At 54.5% G+C, this 19,535-nt stretch overlaps 2 protein-coding genes across 11 annotated transcripts in view; one reads left to right on the top strand and one right to left on the bottom strand.

Annotated features, from left to right (window-relative positions):
* The first annotated feature begins 446 nt into the window (after positions 1-446).
* LOC116598069 (NADH-cytochrome b5 reductase 2) lies at positions 447-9,390 on the top strand. Of its 2 annotated transcripts, none has more exons than XM_032356274.1 (9): positions 447-670; positions 2,204-2,344; positions 2,600-2,672; positions 4,980-5,086; positions 5,355-5,484; positions 6,085-6,168; positions 6,878-6,963; positions 8,167-8,266; positions 9,130-9,390. In XM_032356274.1, the coding sequence occupies exons 1-9, from the start codon at positions 650-652 to the stop codon at positions 9,300-9,302; spliced, it is 915 nt and encodes a 304-aa protein (XP_032212165.1). In that variant the 5' UTR covers positions 447-649; the 3' UTR covers positions 9,303-9,390. The 2 variants fall into 2 exon arrangements, with proteins under 2 accessions (XP_032212165.1, XP_032212166.1); XM_032356275.1 differs by lacking the exon at positions 447-670 and adding an exon at positions 990-1,098 and having other exon boundaries at positions 2,202-2,344.
* PPFIBP2 (PPFIA binding protein 2) overlaps positions 9,355-19,535 on the bottom strand; it is a 148,097-nt gene continuing 137,916 nt past the window's right edge. For 5 of the 9 annotated variants that reach the window (XM_032356266.1, XM_032356267.1, XM_032356268.1 and 2 more), the window contains 6 exons: positions 19,231-19,353; positions 17,922-18,047; positions 17,036-17,224; positions 15,764-15,940; positions 13,600-13,665; positions 9,355-12,397 (listed from right to left, as the gene is read on the bottom strand). In XM_032356266.1, the coding sequence (XP_032212157.1) occupies positions 12,326-12,397; positions 13,600-13,665; positions 15,764-15,940; positions 17,036-17,224; positions 17,922-18,047; positions 19,231-19,353 (753 nt within the window). In that variant the 3' untranslated portion in view covers positions 9,355-12,325. Of the gene's footprint in view, positions 12,398-13,599; positions 13,666-15,251; positions 15,941-17,035; positions 17,225-17,921; positions 18,048-19,230; positions 19,354-19,535 lie in introns of those variants that run through there. The other 4 variants (XM_032356270.1, XM_032356271.1, XM_032356272.1 and 1 more) reach the window with 4 other exon arrangements.

The following is a 19,535-nucleotide window of genomic DNA, read 5'->3' as shown; positions in this document are numbered from 1 at the left end:
CCTGTTGGTCTAGTGTTGGGTACCTGTCATCTCTCTCTCCCAACAGAGAATGAATGAGTGAATGAGCGCTCTGAACCAATGTCTTATCTCCATGACACCCCCACCCGGGCAAACACCCAAGCGCTGGACCAGGTCCACAGTAGGAGCTCCTTATGCTCATTGAAGGAATATATTCCTGTGCTCTCGGACTTGGCCTAAATTCCCATTTCTCTTACCAGCATCCCCTCCTCCCACCAGGATGCACCTCCCTTTCTCCCACCTTTGGACCACGTGCAGAGAGGAAGCTCTGCATCCAGGCTGCTCTGAGAGTGCTGGGAGAGGGCACGATGGAGAGGGGGCCACGAGATGGCCGCTAGGAACGGGGACCCCACAGCAGTGTCACCCCGCAGGCAGGGCGCAGCAGGGCGCGAGTGGCGTGGGAGTGGAACTCAGCGGGCCGCGTGGGCGGGGAGGGGGGAGCGGGGAGCAAGGAGGAGTTACTGGGGGGAGCGGTGTGCAGGAGCCGCCGGCGCGCGTTGCCGTTCTAGCGCCTTTCCCGGCGTCCGCCCGCGCGTCTGCGAGGCTTCCCGGTCAGCCAGGCGGAGCTGCGGGTCCTCCCGCGAGTCGGCCCGACGCGCCCCGGCCTGGCAGCCAGTGGCACTTCGACGACATGTTCGGCGTCTCGTTGCGGGTGGGTGCCCGGGGCGCGGCGGAGAAAGGCCGCGGAAGTCCGACGGGGTCCGGGGTCGGCTGGGCGGGCGAGGCCGAGGTCGAGGCCGAGGGCGAGGCCGGGCGAGGCCGAGGGCAAGGGCGGGGGCCGGGCGGGGCCTCGAGGGACCGGGAGCCGGGCGGCCCGAGCGGCTACCAGGCAGGCGTGGCGCCGCGGCAAGCGGGGCCCGGGAGTCCTTGTCCGGTCCCGCCCGGGCCGTCTCGGGTCGGGCCAGGGGCTGGCGGAGCGGGCCGCGGGGCGGGCCGCGGGGCGGGCCGCGGGGCGGGGTTGGGGGGATGGGGGCGGGGTTGGGGAAAGGGGCGATAGCCCGCGCAAGTGGCTGCACTTGCCACTGAGTGGCCGAGCCACCTTCGCCTGCCTGGAAGGTGCTGGTGTGTCCCGAGGCGCGAGGGATTAGGAGCACTCCGAAGTCGGAGGTACTCACCCCACCCCAACCCGCCCGAACCTGGTTGGGGGAATCGTGGTGCTGGTGAGCCCCATCCCCTGCCTAGTGGTCGGCAGCAACAAGCTGCTGGGGGACACAGCGCCTATCCCCCCCCTTTAGCTCTGCCTTTGGGGACTGGGACATTCATCTTAGATTGTGGGTTAGAAGCACTGCCATGGGGGGGGGGGCTGGGTAGCTCAGTTGGTTAAGCTTCCGACAAGATCCCAAGACTGAGATCCCGCCCCACATCAGACTCAGGCAGTGGAGCCTGCTTGGAATTCTTTTTCTCCCTCCCTACCCTCACCCCATCACGCTCTCTCAAATAATAATAATAATTATATATATATTATATATTGTATATATAATATATATATTATATATTATATATTATATATTATATATATTATATGATATATACGTATATATAATATATATAATTATATATATATTATATATACGTATATATCATATAATATATATAATATATAATATATAATATAATTATATATATAATAATAATATATATATATTATTATATTAATATATATATTATTATTATTATTATTATTATTATTTTAAAAAGCCGCAGCAGCACCATCATCTCAAGGAGGGGACTCCTAGGACTGGCACCCCTGGATGTACCAGGTTGGAGGCAGATGGGTAGGAAGGGCCTGGTGACATTAATTCCATTTGGCCTTGTCTGATCTGCAGCTCATTCCTCCCTATCCTCCAGGTCCACCATAGGGTCAGCCTGCATTCTGCTTTATGTTTGTTTTTTTTTAAAGATTTTATTTATTTATTTGAGAGAGCATGCACATGGGGATGGAGGAGAAGCAGGTTCCCCATTGAGTGGGAAGCCTCACGTGGGTCTCCACCCCAGGAGCCCAAGATCATGACCTGAGCTGAAGGCAGACGCCCAGCTGACGGACCCACCCAGGCACCCTGGGTTCTGTTTTATTACCTTTCCCTCTGATTTCTTCTGGGCACAGCCAGCTGCTTCTGTGCCCAAGCACCATCCTGCCCTGAGCATGCGGGACCTGAGGTGCTCTGCTCACTTTGTGTCTGGCCAGGACTCGACCCTGCTCGTTGCTATCACCATTGTTGGAGTCACAGTGGTCCTGTTGGCGCTGCGGAACATGAACTTACGGAGAAGACATATCACCTTACGGGACTCTGAAACCAAGTACCCGCTGCCCCTGATTGAGAAAGAGGTAGAGGGGTCAGCCTGCGAGAGAGAAGACAAGAGTGGTGGGGAATGTGCTGGTGGGAAGGCAGGGCAGTGGGAGAGGCATTTACTGGCCTCCAGTTTGCATCCTTCTGCGTGTGTGTGTGTGTGTGCTGGGATCGTGTGTGTGTGTGTGTGTGTGTGTGTGTGTGTGCTGGGATCATACCAAATAGAGTTCCTTTGCCAGGCATTGGAGTTTCTGGAAAGCTGACAGAGCCTGCCTCTGTTTTCTGTTTTATAGCAAATCACCCACAACACGCGGAGGTTCCGCTTTGGACTGCCCTCACCAGATCATGTCTTAGGGCTTCCTGTAGGTGAGTGGGGTTTGGGGTCATCACCAGGACTGGGCCTTGCAGGCAATCTGCTCCTCTCAGAAACTCAGCTGGGGTGTGGAGGTTACCCTGATACCCTTCCTGAGACAGGTAAGCTCAGAAATGTAGAGAGATGGACTTGGGGGCAGTCCATTTCCTTTCTCATTGCTTGATTTGGGCCAACACAGAAGTGATGTCTTAGTGAGCGCTGAAAAGAAGTGAATCTAGATCAGCAGGCCCAAGATCTGATCACAGGCTCCTTGCTGGGCAACTTTAGGCAAGTCCTTCAACCTCTCTGAGCCTTGGTCTATGAAATGGGAGTTTCCTAGACCTGCCTGCTGCTTAGGTTGTTGTGAAGGTAAAGTGACTTGATGGGTGTGAAAAATGAGAAAGTGCAAAGTGCTGTGTAAAAGTGAGGTATTGAAGGAACTGATGTCCTCTAGAGTCAGGAGAAAGGCCCAGAACGTGTGGAGAGGCAGGAGTGTCATCCAACACAGGGTGTCTTTTCAGCAGGGACCTCAGACCCACACAAGGAGGGACCCAGTGTGAAAATCAGCCCTAGCGGGCCTAGAGTTCCAAGTTACCCATTTCTAGTCTGCAGACACCAGCAGACCCAAGTCAGTCTTAGTGAGATGGAAAACGTCTGCTAGGTCCACAGCCTGTGGATTCAGAGCTTTGAACAGACTGCTAATGCTGCTTGCCAGCCTGATGGAGACCCTAATCCTAATCCATGCCTACTTGTCCTGTGTGCGTAGGACAACACCTTGACCTCTCCTCTGGCAGGTCATGAAACTACTCTCCAGGCAGCCCACCTGGCCCCCGAGCCTCCTTGCTTCTTCCTTTTCCTGTCTCCACCCATAGGAGCAGGGTGCCAGCCTGCCTTCCTGCCCTCTGCCTGGCCTGTGGGGGCAACCCTGTTGGCAAGAAGGCTAAAAGAATGCAAAATGATGAGAAATAGAATTTCTGAGCCTCTGCCATGACCCAGCCTCTCCTTCGCCCTGGTATAGGCAGAGTTAGTGGGACAGGTAGTTTAGAGGCTTCTGGAAGAGTCTGCTGTGAGGGCCTCCCAGCTCAGCTGAATCGAAGCAGGTGAGAAAAGGGGCCCACCAGGGCAGCCCAATTTTCTCCAGGAAGGAGAAAAGGCCAGGCCCAGGTTGGCTGCATCTGGAAGAGCCTTTCTGAGGTCTCCAGGTTCACATTTGTCCGCAGGAGGAAGCTGCCTCAGACATTTATTTCTGAGTGTCCCTGATAGGCAGCAGGGACATAGCAGAGTCACTGAGCCTGTCCTTTCTTCTTTCCCTTCAGTTTAATTCCAGTATAGAGTCTGTCCTTTCTTAACCCTGAGTGTTTGCATCTCAGGCTTCAGGGCCTCCTCAGAGACCCGAGGCCTTGCAGGGCTTACACTCCACAGCAACTAGAAGGACCCCGTTCCTCCAGCGCCGCCCTTCCACCCCATCTTTCCTGCATATGGTTTCATTCCCTCGGATGGCCCAGAGCTTCCTTTTGCCTCTGTCTCCCAGCAGCTCCTGCGGGCAGCTCCTGCCCACACCACTATTCTTGTAGTCACCAAACTGTCCCACTTTAGATCCAGGGGCGACCTGAGCGGCCCCACCCACCCTGTGACACTGGGATTTAGTCCTAATCCATACAGGTCTGTGGCCATACCTGGTCCATTCAGTTCTACCCTGGAGGGGCAGAATTCCACAGCCCAGAACTTGACTCTTCCTCAAGCAGAGCTGTGAGCCAGGAATACACAATAGCCCTTGTAGAACTCTTGGTCTGTGGTGTCCACATCCTGGGACCCGTGAGCCGAGGGCTGGCCCTGTGCCAGGCAACAGGAGGCAGGTGATGGGGGCTGTGGTTCATTCATAGACCCCAGCGATCGACCCCATTCAGGAAGAAACGACTTTGTGACGGTGACATATTTTTCCTTAAAAGGGAAGCACACGTTTCTGTGATTTTTAATACTCAGCCTCTGACTTGAATGAGTTCTCTGTGTGGCATGGGGGACTCTGACGCAGGAGGCAGGCACTCCCATGAAGCTCCCAGCTCCACTGGGATGGAGGGCAGGCATATCATGCCCACTCACCCAGAGAGGTGAAATGACTTGCCCAGGGTAGTATGCAGAGTGACAAGGGCAGGCCTAGTCCCCTGGCATCCTGGCTCTGGGCCCCTTCCCTGCCTGGCCCTGCTGCTAAGCATCCTGCCACACTGGGCACTTGCCTCCCTGAAGCTCAGTCCTTTATGGGAACCCCATGTCCTGTTTCGGAAGGCTGTGCTTACACTGAACATGGGATGCCTTTTCTGTAGGGAACTATGTCCATCTCTTGGCCAAGATTGATGGTGTTCTGGTGGTCAGGGCTTACACGCCGGTGTCCAGCGATGATGACCGAGGCTTTGTGGACTTGATTATAAAGGTAAGTGGTGCCCACTGCATCCAGCTGCTTTTCCCTACCAGGCCTAGGAAAGGTGGTCAGGTAGAGAAGGAACCCATGTCTTGGGAAGGGCTTCCCAGCGGGGTCATGTAACAGTGAAGCTGTGGGGAAGTCTTCAGGGGTCTTTAGAGCAACTCTGAGTGCAGAGGACTTTCGCTGCAAGGCTTCCAGTAGCAAATGGAATTTTGAGTTGTTCGCAGCTGTGGCCTCAGGTCTGAGAGGGTACGAACCAGGCTGCCTTCTTTTTCAGATCTACTTCAAAAATGTGCACCCCAATTATCCAGAAGGGGGGAAGATGACTCAGTACTTGGAGAACATGAAAATTGGGGACACCATCCTTTTTCGAGGGCCCAATGGTCGCCTGTTCTACCCTGAGCCAGGTACTCGCGCTGGAAGGAAGAACATTCCTGTGGTTGCTCCTGTTGTAGAACACTTCTGGGGAGTGGGTCCCGTGGACTTGTCCTTGAAGCACCCACTCCACACACGCACTTGATGAGATTGTAAGCTTCATTAAGGTAGGGGAGTGCTGGGGTGTTTCCTCATGCAATCTGGCTCTCCACGATGCCCGATGCAGAAAGGGTGCCTGCTACGGCTGAGCAGTGGAAGGATGGCTGGCTGTCTGGGTGGATGGCTGTCTGGGTGGATGGCTGGCAGCCGCTCTCGTCCTTACCAGGTACTCCTCACTACCTTGTTTGTTCAGGCTGTGGCTGAGAGTGCTCTGAGACGCTCCATTTAACTCCACGGCACCTCCCTCCCCCCTCAGAAGAAAAGGTCCAGCGAGTCCTCGGCTTGGTTTCCACTTTGTGCACCAAGACCCTGGGGCTGGTGGAGGGGGCCGCCCTGACCCGCTTCTCTGGTTGCGAACAGTGTGGCCCCTTCCTTGGGTGGCCTTGCCTCCTGGGAGTCCCGAGGAAAGCCTGTGATCTCTTACAAGCTCTCAGGCAAAAGCTGCAGAAATCAGAGTGGTCCTCTGTTTCTAGGGCACTTTTCAATCAAGGCATACAAAACAAGTGAGCCTGAAAAGAAGCTGGTCAGTCACCTGGGAATGATCGCTGGGGGCACAGGTGAGTGGCTTCTGGGGCTTCATCCACGGGGTGGGGGGGCCCTGAGACGCTTCTCACTTTGGAGTCATCTGACCTAGAGGAGAACCTTCTACTGCTGTTTTAGATGGGAGTGCAGGATTGATGACAGGCCTGGAAATGGACCCCGTGTGCCCTCCTCCCCTGACCCAACATGCTAGCGAACATGGAAGAGTCTAGAGACTGAGCTGAGCAGGTCCACACATGGTCTCCCCAAGGGCTCCAGGATCCAGATCAAGCCCAGTTCTCCCCATCTTTTGAAAATGAATGTCTGGAAGAAGAGAACAGATGTGTAAGGACACCTCCAATGTGCCAGGCACCATCACAGGCGCTTGTAAAATGATCACACTTAACTTGTCATTCTGTTGTACACATGGGGACATCGAAGGGCTCAGACACACCCTGCTCAGAGAGCAAGTCGTGGCGGGGGGGAGCTGGGTGGGAAATCAGACAGTTCAGAGCCAGTGCTGCTCCTGTGTTGCCCCATGAACATGAGAAAGGGCTTTCGATTTATTGTTGCTTTAGAAGGGAAAACTGAAATGAAGGGTGGTTTTCCACTTTGAATTTGGGGGCAGGCATGAGAAAAGTAGGCCTGGGGCTGAGGCAGACCGCTGAGGGGGCCGCAGACCAGGAGTCTTGGGCATCGGAGAGGGACGGAGTGCCACTAGCTGTGTCCCACCTTCCCCTGTCCCAGGGATTACACCCATGCTGCAGCTCATTCGCCACATCACCAAGAACCCCAGCGACAGGACCAGGATGTCCCTCATTTTTGCTAACCAGGTCAGTTCTGCTGAGTCGGCCTTAGGCTTGAAGGGGTAGGAAGCATGTTTGCTGAATGGGGTGTCTGCCTTCATGCCTCCCCGACTGAACTCTCGCTGCCTCTGCTGCAGGAGGAGCACATGCTCAGCCGAGGGGGGCGAGTGGTAGGGGGCATTCCCCAAGCAGCGAAGTCCAGGCCTGGTTTTCCACTTGCTTCTGTTTTTATTTCTGCCTCCCCAGCCTTGTTTTGAACTAAGCTTTCCTTCTTTCATATGTAATTCTGTTTTTCTGAGTATAAAGTCTTAGATGCCCTCAGTAGAAATTTCAGAAAATACAGAAGTTTATAAATACTTCTTTTCTTTCTTCTGTACATGCCATGTATTTGCAATTACATTTATATACTTTTATTTTCGCTCAACATTACCACATGAGCATTTTCTTCTCATCAAACTTATTTATAAATATTTTCATCAGTCTCTATCAAGTTGTACTATAATTTACTGTACTTTCTGCATTCAGATTGTTTTCAGTTTTCACAGTTGTAAAGGATAAAATGAATGATAATCCTAGGCTTAATGCCTTTTAGATTATTTTCTTAAATAGGATCCCAGAAGTAGAATTTCTGGCACAAAAATCATGAAGAGTTTTAAGATCAAGGTCCTCTCTGAGGTACTTCTGAGCTTATGACGAGTTCCTTTTGGCTTTGGCTCCCTTTCCCCAAATGAAGCCCCAGCCCTTGCTTTCCCTGACTTTAGCTCTCCGGTGCTTTTACCTCATACATTACTGCCTTCACCCCTTGCTCTCCCTGCACAAGACCCTGAGCCCACACTCAGCTCCTTCCAGCTGGGTTAGCCCTGCCTGGTGCTCGGTGTGGATAGGGGCAGGATGGTGGGCTGGGACCTCTGAGTGAGGCCATCCTGCCGGGACTCTGGGTGGCCTTCCAGCTGGAGGGCAGTCACCACCTTTGCGGGAGCCTCCCCTGTCCTCCGCCCACAAGAGGGAGGACTAGTAGTGTGGGAGCTGAAGCGGAACCTTTGTTTGCCCCAGGAGCTGGCATGAGAGCACTCCTGCCTGAGCCGGGGGCGGGGGGGGGGGGGGGGGGGGGGGGGACGGGACGGGACGGGACGACACAGCTCAGGAAGAAATGTGCTGACCCGTGCGCTCAGGGTGGGGACCAAGCAGGACATTCCTGGAGGGGCTTTGCTCATGTTGCTTCTTTTCTAGACAGAGGAGGATATCTTGGTGAGAAAGGAGCTTGAAGAAGTTGCCAGAACACACCCGGAGCAGTTCGACCTATGGTACACCCTGGACAGGCCTCCTGTTGGTACGATCCCCATGGTCCCCCTGGGGGTTAGCTCCAACCCTTGACCCACCTCAGGAACTAGTCCGAGTTTGTTTGCTTTGTAGAACTGTGCTTGGGAGCTGAGACCTTCAGCTCTGTCCCTGCATGGGAAGAGGAGGAACTTGAGGGAGAGAGGACCAGGGACGGCTTGCTTTTAAGAGCTGTCAAGGGCAGGTGTCTGATATCTTAGCAGCAGTCCATAAGCACACTGACCTCAGGAGGGACTCTGAGGGACACCCAATCACTGGGTCACCCTGAGCACCCACCCCACACTACACTTGACACAGCATCCTGCAGGCCTCACACACGTGGCCATGGACCCCTTGTCCCCCCTACCACCCAAACTCTCCCAGATAGCAGTCATCACATGGCGAGCCCCAAGTGGCTACGGCAACCCTGGCCAGCACCCAGCCACCGCCTGCATCCTGCCTCTTCATGCTGCCTCTCCTACAGCACCCGGCAGTGCCCACCTTGTCATGTAGCTCACTGCCCAGCAGAGGGCGTCCCCCAACAGGACCACAAACCCCAGACCTGCTCCACCCTACCCAGCCCTGGCTCCCTGTTGTGTTCTCCATCCCTGCCCCTGCTTGCGCATCAGCTGGTAGCTGGGGGACTCAGAGTCCCAGCAGTGAGCCTGGGATCCCGGGTCAATACTGAAGGCAGCTTCCTGGGTCTCCCATGTCCTTGACTTTCCAGCCTCTTTGTAGGGAACAGCAAGAGCAGATTTCTAAGCCTTGGAGAGCAGCCTTGCCTCCCTCTTTGATGGGGGGATGCAGTAGGAGGCTTGGGGTCTGGGGATCCACCCAGCAGCCTCACAGCTTTTTTCTCCTTCTGCTTAATCTCAGGCTGGAAGTACAGCTCAGGCTACATCACTGCCAACATGATCAAGGAGCACCTCCCTCCTCCTGGGCAGTCCACGCTCATCCTGGTGTGTGGCCCGCTGCCCCTGATCCAGACAGCTGCTCACCCTAACCTGGAGAAACTGGGTTATACCAAGGATATGATTTTCACTTACTAATACCTCCCTTGCTTCTAGCACATTTGCCCGTTCCCTTTCATCTGTTTCAGAGTGAGTTCTGCCTCACCACATTAAACTGGGATGTGTTTACAAGTGTCTTGTTATGCATCCTTGGGCACATGGCTCCTCGTTCTGCTATGGGCCTAAGATGGGTTCAAGGGGCTGGAGGCAGATGGTTTCTGAGGCCTCCTGATTTGGGAGGCTCAAGGGAATTCTGTTGCATCCCTGCCCCATAGTTTAATAAAAGAAACTTCAGGATGAAGCAGATAGCTCAGGAAATGGGGCTCTGTGGGGGCCTGCTAGACCAGCCCTCCATGTGAACGGTCTTCTGGATGTCCAAGGGAGGTCAGAACTGGCAGAACTGCAGGGGCAGAATTCCAGAAGAATCCAAGTGCGGTCATATAAACTCCCAGTAATCTCTTGAACTTCCCTCTCCAGAGTGTTCTGTTTTTAAAGGTCAGATGGACTAGAAGGCCACTCTTCCTTCCTGTAGGAAGACACTTGAAGTGGAAACGGTGTTAAAAAGCACGAGGGCAGCTGCAGATCCACTGGGGTAGGCGGGCTCCAGCCATGCTAGGCTCCCTGTGCTTTGCACAGCAGATGGAGGCAAGGGCCCTGGTTTTCTCTGCGTTGTGTAAATGCCAGGCCACATTCTGGTGTGGCGGGGTGTGGGTGTTTAGCACAGTAGCTTCTGAATGTGCAGATGGGCTGAGCTTCCAGGAGGTACTCCTGAACTCCTTCCCACTGCTCCCCACAAGTGATGCAAGCGAACACCCAGCCTTGGCTGTCCACGGCCTGGCTGACGTGCTGCTCTGATACCTGGGGCTGGGTAGAACCCGTCCTGCACTTCAGCTCACATCATTCTTGTAACAAGCCAGAGATTCTGCGGGGATTTTGTTCTCTTGAGTTAGGGATGAGGAGAGTGAGGCTCTTAGACAAAGTTATTATCCTCAGGTCCTTTCAACAGGAGGCAGGGAAGCTGGGCCTGAGACCTGGGTGCTTAATTCCAAGTTCTTCCCTTTCTGCAAAAAACTGGCATCGTAGCATTGTTGCTGCAACGAGTGACACTGGGGGTGTGTCTGTGTGTGAGGGGTACAGGAGAGGGTAAGACAGCTCTAGAGAACTCACTGAAGTGCAGCTGTGCCCTGCCTAGGGATGGTCTCACAGGAGGCAGGTAGGGGTGTAGTGGGTGGGGGGCTGAGGGGGAAGAAGCTAGGAGCCTTCACCCATGTGTGTGTTCAGTACACCCTCAGCAGATTCCCACTTGGAGAAGATACTCCGATGGGCGCAGTATGAGTAGTACGAGCTCACTCTGTACTTCTCTCTAACACAAATCTTACCAGCCCTTTCCCCTCTGGCACACTCAGGGAACCGGATTCATCTCAGAAATCCAAGTAGCACCGCCTTTCCCATCCGCTACTCCAGCCCTCTATTTAAAAGGACAACTAGTTTCTATCGGAGCAGCTGTACCTTTCAGCACACCCGCGTTTGAAAGAGGTGTCCCCCCCACCCCCACTAGACCATCAGCACCCTCAGACAAGCACCTTGACATTCATACCTAGATCCCCAGCCCTTCTCAGCCTGGCATGGAACATGCTTAACCCACACGTACAAAGGGGCGAGTGGATGGAGCACGGCATCACGGCACGCAGGGAGTCCCCAAGCGGTGTGGGGTCCGGGGCTGGCTCTTGCTCCAGTCTGTACGGGAGAGTGCTCCAAGCGTTTGTGCTGAGCGTGGCTATGCGAAGGGAGAAAGACACACAACAGGGGGAGCCAGGAGGGCTCTGGCTCAAGGACTGACAGCACAGTGGGATGCAGGAAATGCCAGTGCATCAGTGAAGGCTTCCTGAAGGAAGCAGTGGCTTGCTGGCTCTGAGCTCAGCCTTGTGAAGGGGACCAGAGGAAAACGACATCTCACAGCGAGGGAAAGACAATGGCGCAGGCTACAGAGTGAGTTTGTGAGGCTGAAGATACAGAAGGGATGTGGGGGCTGGCTAAGGCTTTTGAACTCCTCTTGATTCTGGAACTCAGGAGTTCTTAGCAGAAAGGTAACGGGATGAACACAGTGCTTTAGGAAGGCTACTCTGGGACAGGGGAGAGAACTTCTGGAGAGGACCAACTGGGGAGGAGGTGGACCAAGAGACCAGCTTTGGAAAGCAGAGAGGAGGCCTGAGCTGCCACAGAGAGGCAGAGTATGGCTGGGGGCACATGGGGCCTCTCCCCCAGGGGTAGAGGGAACAGGCTGTGTGGGGAGATGGCCAGAGCCAGTGGCAACGTTTGGGGTGTGCCAGGACCATCCACTAGGGGGAGCTGTTTGATCAGACACCAGTACTTGGGGGGCCTGCGCTTGCTGGTCAGCTAAGGTGAGGGTGCCCCTGTGTGTGTGCGTGATGCAGACACCTCTGCTCAGACCTGAGGCAGCCCAGCAGCACTGACAACCTGTTGCAGAGGAGGGTTTGACGAGGGCAGTCAGGGCTGCCATGGGAGGAGTCCCACTGTTCCTTCCCGGTGCTCACCTGGCCCTGTAAAGGAAGTACCCCCCACCCCCACCCCCCACCATGTGGAAGCAGCCAGGGGGGACTCCCTGTCAATTCAGCCAGCTCAGCCACTACAGGACAGTCAGAATATTTTTTCCAGAATTTTCTTCCAGCAGAGCTTTTATGAACTCCTTGCCTTTCCCCTTTGGTGTTAAGAACCTCCCAAAAGTCACCAGGAAGAGCATGAGCCATTGAGTTTGTGCTGACATCTCACCGCCCTCCCCACAGAAGTGGGGTGCAGTCCACATATAAAAGTACAAAAGGTATAAAAGCTACAGTGAAGAGCACAGCACGGCTGAAGACACAGGGCCCCCAGGACCACCTCCCGGACATCCGTTCACCGCTCTGCTCACTCCTGTCGGTACGCACGTCCCAGGTGTCCTGCTAGCCTGGCTGGGCTTTGCAGGTGGCCGTGCCAGCTCCCCCTTGGCGCAAAGACTTGAGACCCCCACGCATGCCTCTCTGGGCTCTTGGCCACGAAGAACGTCATCTCCAGTCCTCGGAGCTGGGAGCGGCCAGGCGAGAGTCGTTCAGTAGCTGGTCCTGGCTCAGCAAAGTCTGAAAGGACACAGCCCAAGGGGCAGTTGAATAGGGTTTTGGTCAAGGCTGCCCTGCGGCAGCTGCATGGGAAGCAATGGGACATTGGTGGTCCTGACACTGGCACTCTCTAAGTTCACGGGGTTCCAGGGACCCCATATACGGAATCAGAACAGGCTGTACTACTGCTCATATCTTAGTGAAGGTGAAGCTACTGTTTCAAGACCTCCCAAGGCCTATTAATGCTGATGAGGGCAAGGTTGGGTGCATTCACTGTGTGGGCCAAGGGGAAAAAAAAAAGAATAAAAATGATCCCATTTCAACCCAGGGAGTCCACCCTCCCTCCATTTCCATGTTGTCCTTGGATATGACCTTGGATATGACCTGTGTCCCTCAACAGATCAGTGAGGAAAGGACAGTGAGGGGGGCCTCAACATGGACAGATGCCACAGCCAGTGGGCTCAGTGATGGGACCATCCAGAAGTAACGGGAACTGGAAGGTACAAGGCCTCCACACTGCAAATCTCTGTGGCTGGTCTTTTACTGCCAGTTCTCACTTGTCTCTAAGTGCCCCGCTTCACAGGTAACTAAGCTGGGGCTCGGAAAGAGAATGACTCTCCTGGAGTCCCAGAATTAGTAAGAGGCAGAGCAGCACTTTGAACCAGACTGGCCTTACTCCAAAGTGGCTTCTTTCTCTGACACCATTCTGTCCCTTCATGATACAGTCTGTCCCCATGAGGATGACAGGATGTGTCCACATGCCCACGATATCCGTGAAGTCAGAGGCATGGCATGAAATGCGTGTGTCTCACGGACAGAGAGTGCATGCAATGCCCACCAAGTCAGAGAGGAAGCCCGGGCATCGGGCTGAGGAAGCAGGTGACGCAGAACTGCTAAGCATCTTGGTTCTCAGATGAACTCACCAGTTCTGAGCCTGGGAAGAGGACTGAGACCTGGCATGCTTTAGCTGATTTCGGCTCAAGGCCCGTGACCCTCCTTAGGGCCCCTCGCAGCTCAAGGCCCAGCAGCAGGCTAGCTCTGGCTCCAGCTCCGGCCACAGTGCTCAGCACCACCCTTCGAATCCCTAGCAGAGGCTAGGACACAGACTTGGGATTGGGTGTGTGTATGTAGGGGGGTTGTCTCAGGCCGTGGGTATCACAGTGTCAGACTCGTGGGGCCACACTGGCACCTGGCCTACTGTGGAGAGAAGGTCAGAATCCTACCGTGAGGCGGTGAATGTCTTGGGAGAGGAGCCCTATCTGCGTCACAGCGCCTTCCGAAGGGGCCATCTGTAAAACGGGCAGCAGCCTGGTCAGCACACGTGGACAGAGTCCGCTTGTGATCACAGGGACGGCATGCAAGTCCTGTCCTGGGGGAGTGGGCAAGGAGGGGGCCCAGGCCCTGAGGAATGACAGCTGGGCAGGGCACATGCTGTCTGTGTCCCTGGGAAGGCCAGAGCTTCCAGTATCCCACGCAGCCATGTGCACACTCTCCCAAGGCCTGTCCTGACACCAACACTGAGGGAGCAAGGGACACGGGACACGGGCACCCACACATGCTCAGGGCTCCAGCTAGTTCTAGGAGCAGAAAGCAGCAGGGATGAAGGCCTCAGCATGCTGAATAAACCAACAATTTCCAGGGACGACAGGGCCCCATGTGCCAATGCCCCAGTGGAGGTTATGGGCATCCTTGGGAAGCTGCCGGGAGCCTCCCTCTTCCTTGCCTCCCCTCCTACCCTCAGATAATGCTGGTCTTCTCCCTCTTCCCTAAGCCTATGTAGACATTCTAGCTTTAGAAGCATCCTCTGAGGGCTTCAAATATCATCCCACATTTTCCAGGTGTGAAAAACAGGTCCACAAAGGGACACAGGCCTTGCTTGGGGCTACACAGAAATGCAGTGATACTAATTCCATGCAGGGTTTGAAAACAGGTGCATGCAGAGACACTCTCTCCAGGACACTCCAGGAAATCAGGGACAAAGCCAGCTCAATGACAGCCACGTCCTGCAACCAGCCCTGAAGAGCACCTGCTGTTCAGTGTCCCAGGTACTAGGATCAAGTACTAGCCATGCCAACTAGAGACCTTATCCTGTTCTCACTGGCTGACTTCAGGGGGGCTCAGGAGGTCATGGTCTGGGGTTACCAGCTGTCCCTGGGGCTGCTGGTAGTTTAAGAAGCAAATCAGAGCACTGCCGGCATCTGGGACAGAATCAGAGTCCTGAAGGGAGCCAGCAAGCCCTGCTCCTACCCGCCAGACGGTTACGAGGCAGCTAATACCCTGCAGATGAGGCCCGGGGGACCCAGCAGGCCAAACCCTGCCCCGGGGAAACCGGAATCTCAGAGCAGGAACCCAGACTGGCAAGATATGTCCAGACAAGGCCCATCTGGAAGAGCCATCATCAGCTAGCCAGCCTCTAAATCAGGAGGCAGGACTGTTCCCGTTCTGCCAACAGACCAGCCCCCACGACGGTTACAGGCCCAGCCAGGTCAACAGCAGAGAGGCTGACAAACCACAGAGAAGAACAGAGGCGATTTCCAAGGGGCCGTTTTCTTGCACTCTAGGAGGTTCACGCCGCTGAAACGGAAACTGACTCTGGGGTCTGCATGACAGATGTGACCGACGGTCACTGAGCACCAGGTTCCCCACGGCTTCACCGAGGGAGGTGCAGCCTGAAATGAAGAGGCCCCACACCTCCTCTAGAGGACATGGGGGTCCCTCCGTGCTTCAGTCCCTTGTCCACGACACCTGGCAGATGCCAAGCGGGCCCCTGGCCAAGGACTGGCTCAGGGCCACCCGCTGTCACAGGACTCCATCTCCAGCTTTGCCCAGCTCTCTTCCCCACCCAGTGAGGTTAAAGATATGCAGTGCTATTGGCTTTCTACATAAATACTGTCTTTATTACCAGAAAGAAGCGACCACCCATGGGGGTAAGGCACAACACAGGGATGCAGTCACTGCCATCCCTGGGGTCTCAGCCAAGACTCTGTGGCCACAGGCCTAAGGCACTTGACACTGCCCCCCAATGGAAGCCCAGCAGAGGGGCCCAAGAGCCGAGCCTTTGGGGATCATCCGTAGTCTCTGGACCCACGTCCAGGGTCATGTGTTTCCACCAGTGCTGAAGATGGCCACTGAGAGTTACTACAAATGTACAAGCATCCTTGCGTCTTTCCTCCCGAGTCCATTTTGGCAAGATTCCCCAAAACCTGGCCCCTTAGCAAAAGTGCCACTCCATTACCCGGGGGCACACAGCAGCCGGAATGTTCTCTGTGAGGCATGCACAGGGTGGGGGGTGAGGCGCAGCTCTGTGGGGACACACGCGATGTTACGGTGAAGCTCTCAGGGTGCACAGACAGGATGGTAACAAGGCCATCAGCGAATCTGTCCCACCTGGTCCAGCCCATCCAGTTCAGGGCCATCGAGGGGGCTGAGGCCCTGGTAGCCACTGTAGGCCCTCTGACTGTCACCAGCACCGTCAGTGGGCTCCATGGGGCAAATGTAGTCCGTCGACTCATCGAATTTCTTTTTTCTTATGTTGCCAAAATGCGAAAATCCTAGTTTCCTTGGCTAAAACACAATAAATGCATGATTAGGAGAAGGGGATTATCAAGTCAGGGTGCAGACAGGACTCATAAGGAGGAAAGGAAGAAGCTAAACAACTGCTGGAAAAATTCTTAGATAACTGCTGGAAAAATTCTCAACAAAGCAGAGCTCCTCTCTAGGGAGAGGCCAATAGGTAAGTAATCTTGAGCAAGGAGAGAGAATCTTGCTCCTCTCCAAGACTGTGTGACTTGAGAGACTCAAGTCCTGCTGGCCCACGAGTGACCTTCTACCTTCCCCAGGGGGAACTGGAGGAACTGCCTCACACAGAGGCGGCCTCTATGGCCTGCAGTGCCTCGTGCCCCGGGAGGCCGCACTGGACAGCCCTAGGCAGCCCCTCCTGCTTGTTCTAGCTTCCTGCGGCACCTTATCTGATGGTCTCCCCCAGACGCACGTGTGGCCCTGCTCCCTTGGAGACGGCAGTCCGTGCATGAACTGTAGCTAGACCCAGGCATCACCGTGCTGCTGGGGACATGCCCTCCAGAGGTGTGGGCCAGAGAAGGACATGGTCTGAGGACAGTGTGGTTCAGGCAGTTTCTCATAGGCTCTGTGGGATTCAGAGAGTCCCAGGGTGTGCTGCTGGTGCTTGTATGACCTTGGGACCCCTGGACAGCTGTGTACTGGCCACGTTCCCAACACGAGGCCATCGGAGCACTGTGCTGGCAGGACAGTTCTGAGGAAGACACCTCCCTGCCCACCCCGGCCATGACACTGGCCCAGAGATGAGCCTGACTGAACAGAACACAGAATCATGAACTCATCTGCTTGAAAGATGAGTCAAGGCATCCCTGGGATTGAGGACAAGCACTAGCTAGTTGAGAGCAGATGCTTCCTGGACATGGTGTGTGTGCACAGAAAACTCTACTCTCTTCCTTGGACTCGGGTACAGCAGGAACTGAACAAACGAAACAGACGAGGAGACCAAAGCTCAGAGGACAGGACCTGAGAGAGCCTCCTCATCCGTGTGCCCCAGGACCCTGCCAGTTTGGCTCCGGGCACCCAGCCCGCTGCAGTACAACACAAGTGCTAGAAGGCAGGCCCCTCAAGGACCCAGCAACTCACCCGCACTTTGGCTGTGGTGGTCAGTGGTGTGTATGCTGGTGAGGCCATTTTCTCTCGTTTTTCCTGCTCAGCCTCGGGACCAATCAGGGCATTGAATTTGGTGGTCAGGTGGCGTCTGAGGAGCGTCTTTTGTGGTGGAATATTGAGAAGCATAGCCAGGGTGTCCCCAGTGAAGCGTGGCTCCAGGATCTAAGAAACAAACACAGACAGAGCCACCCAGCGATGACTATAGATGGCTCTAGGAGGGGACATGGAGAAACAGGCCTTCATGGGCCGGGGGGTGTCTCCAGAGAGGGGCTGGAGCTCATCCGCTCATCCTGTATGCCGCTCCCCTCGGCTTGCCTGGCACAGGGCCTGGCTCGGAGAAGGCACTAACATACTGGGTGGCGGACAGCCTCATTTTCACAGACCACGAGAGCACAGTTGCTTCTTGGATAAGCCTGCCTCCCTGGGTCTGCTCTGCTCTGGAGGACGTCCAAACCACCCCTCCTTCATTGCCCCACTGACTTTACCACTTGACAGATCTGAGGAACAATCATGACCATATTGCGGCAAGCAGGAAGTTACACTGTGGTGGCCAACCCCTCACTCCCCAGCCACTGCGTTCCTCCAGGAGCAGGTGGAGAGCTCTGTTAAGGCCTGACTGATGCAACCCACTTGTCCTGGATCCCTCTGGATTTGGTGCTCCGGAAGTCCTTTCCAGAAACCATCTTGTTTCCATGAAGTATAATCATTCTCAACTGCAAATTATCAAATATTCTGAGATTTCAACTGATGCAAGGGCTGTCAATATTTTTACCAGGATTTATGTCTAGCTATGAAAAAACTGGGTTCTGACTACCCCAGTTTACATGACGCAGGTGGGCTAGTCTAAAGAGCCACTCACGATGAGGCCTCCATGGACACCACTCCCACGAAGGTTGGGTGCGTACTCTGCCAGGTCCACGGATCGCAACCACTCCATCACCCTGTGGTTGGACCACTGCACAACTTCTGAAGGAGAAAGGTTACTCTGCAAGAGGGAGAGGAAGAAAGTTAGGTCTAACAGACCCTACCTGTGGCCCCCTGTGGGACTAGCCCCTGTGAACAAGCCTGCCTCAGATGCCTGACCAGAAGACAGCCCTCATGCCCACAGAACTAGGCAGCTAGCCCAGCAACCAGAGAGCCTTCCTGGTTTCCAAGAGAGAGAGTTCTCACAGAGTCTTGCAAGATCTTCCACACTGAAATCTCTGATTCCAGAACCCTAATTGTGACTCCCTAATTCTCTGGTTGGGACTGGTAAATGAAGGCACAGAGTCATTCATTCAGTGACTCAACAGAACTTGAAAGAGGACTATCATTTACGAGTCACGTGTTTTACAGACAAAAGATCTCCTGGGAGCAGCCAAATGTTTTAAGACACTTAGACCCAAGTGGCATCTTGGGCTTCAAAATGCTCAGCACTGTGCCTGACACACAGAAGGCATTCAAAACTTATTTGCTGAATAGGGAAAACATGAGACGGAAGGCGGAGGTAGGAGTTTTTGATCCCTCAGGAAGAGGAGTTACTCTTACAACACGGGTACACTCAGTTCCCAAGAGTACAGGAGATGGGGTGTGATGGACAAGCCTTTAGCTTTGGGGCGCAACAAGAGCTCTGCAGCCAGCAGGACATGACCAGGCACTTCTCCACGAAGTGAGCTGCAGTGTTTATGCAGGCTCACTCTTTTCTAGCAAAACCTGCTCACCATCCCCTGTGCACCTGGGGCTAGAGGTCAGCTAAGTGTGTAGCTACAAGTAGGGAGATCGGGAATGTCTGGTTCCTGAGGGGCTCTTCTCCCCTCTGTCCACTTTGACCCCATCTTCCCATTATGCTTTCCCCTCCTCCTCTGCACCACTTGCTCATCATCTTTGGTCACTGTGATGGCTTTAAAGACTTGTCGTTACCACCTCTGGCCCCGAACACGGGTCTCCCTGAGCGCGGTGGGAACTTAGAGGCCCAGGCCCAGTGTTTGTTGTGGGGCACAAAATGCAGGCAACAGGGGGTGTCTGGGGCACCATTAAGCAGTAGCAAGGGAAAGAATCCCAAGCAACCTGGTTCAGAATGCAGCCATGTTGTTCTGAGGTCATTCTTGTTTTGTCACACCTAACCGTGCAGGTATCCTAACACAGGGCTACCAGGCTAGGCCCCCGGATAGGTATGATCCTGTCCTTACCTCGTCAGCTGGCCGCCGGTGCAGGCAGTGGGGATTGAACTTGTTGACGTGAAGCACATGAATGGCACATTTGATGCTGAGATGATGCAGTTGGCTGGTGACTTTTAGGAAGAGGAGATCATTCTGGAACAGAAAAGTTTTGGTTGATAAGCCAGAGTTTCCAAGGTGACCGAGACCCTTCAGATTCCTTCTCAGACCACACACAGACAAGTCTACCGCATCTTAGAAAGTGCACAATGGACACCCCAGCAGCTTCTCTTAGCTCAATGGTTGTGCTACCCTGGACCTCTTGTGTGACCAACAAT

The sequence above is a fragment of the Mustela erminea genome, chromosome 9 (assembly GCF_009829155.1).
Source record: "Mustela erminea isolate mMusErm1 chromosome 9, mMusErm1.Pri, whole genome shotgun sequence".
Classification (NCBI taxonomy): domain Eukaryota; kingdom Metazoa; phylum Chordata; class Mammalia; order Carnivora; family Mustelidae; genus Mustela; species Mustela erminea.
The sequence above is the reverse complement of the archived record's forward strand: the minus strand, read 5'-3'. Positions and strand labels throughout refer to the sequence as shown.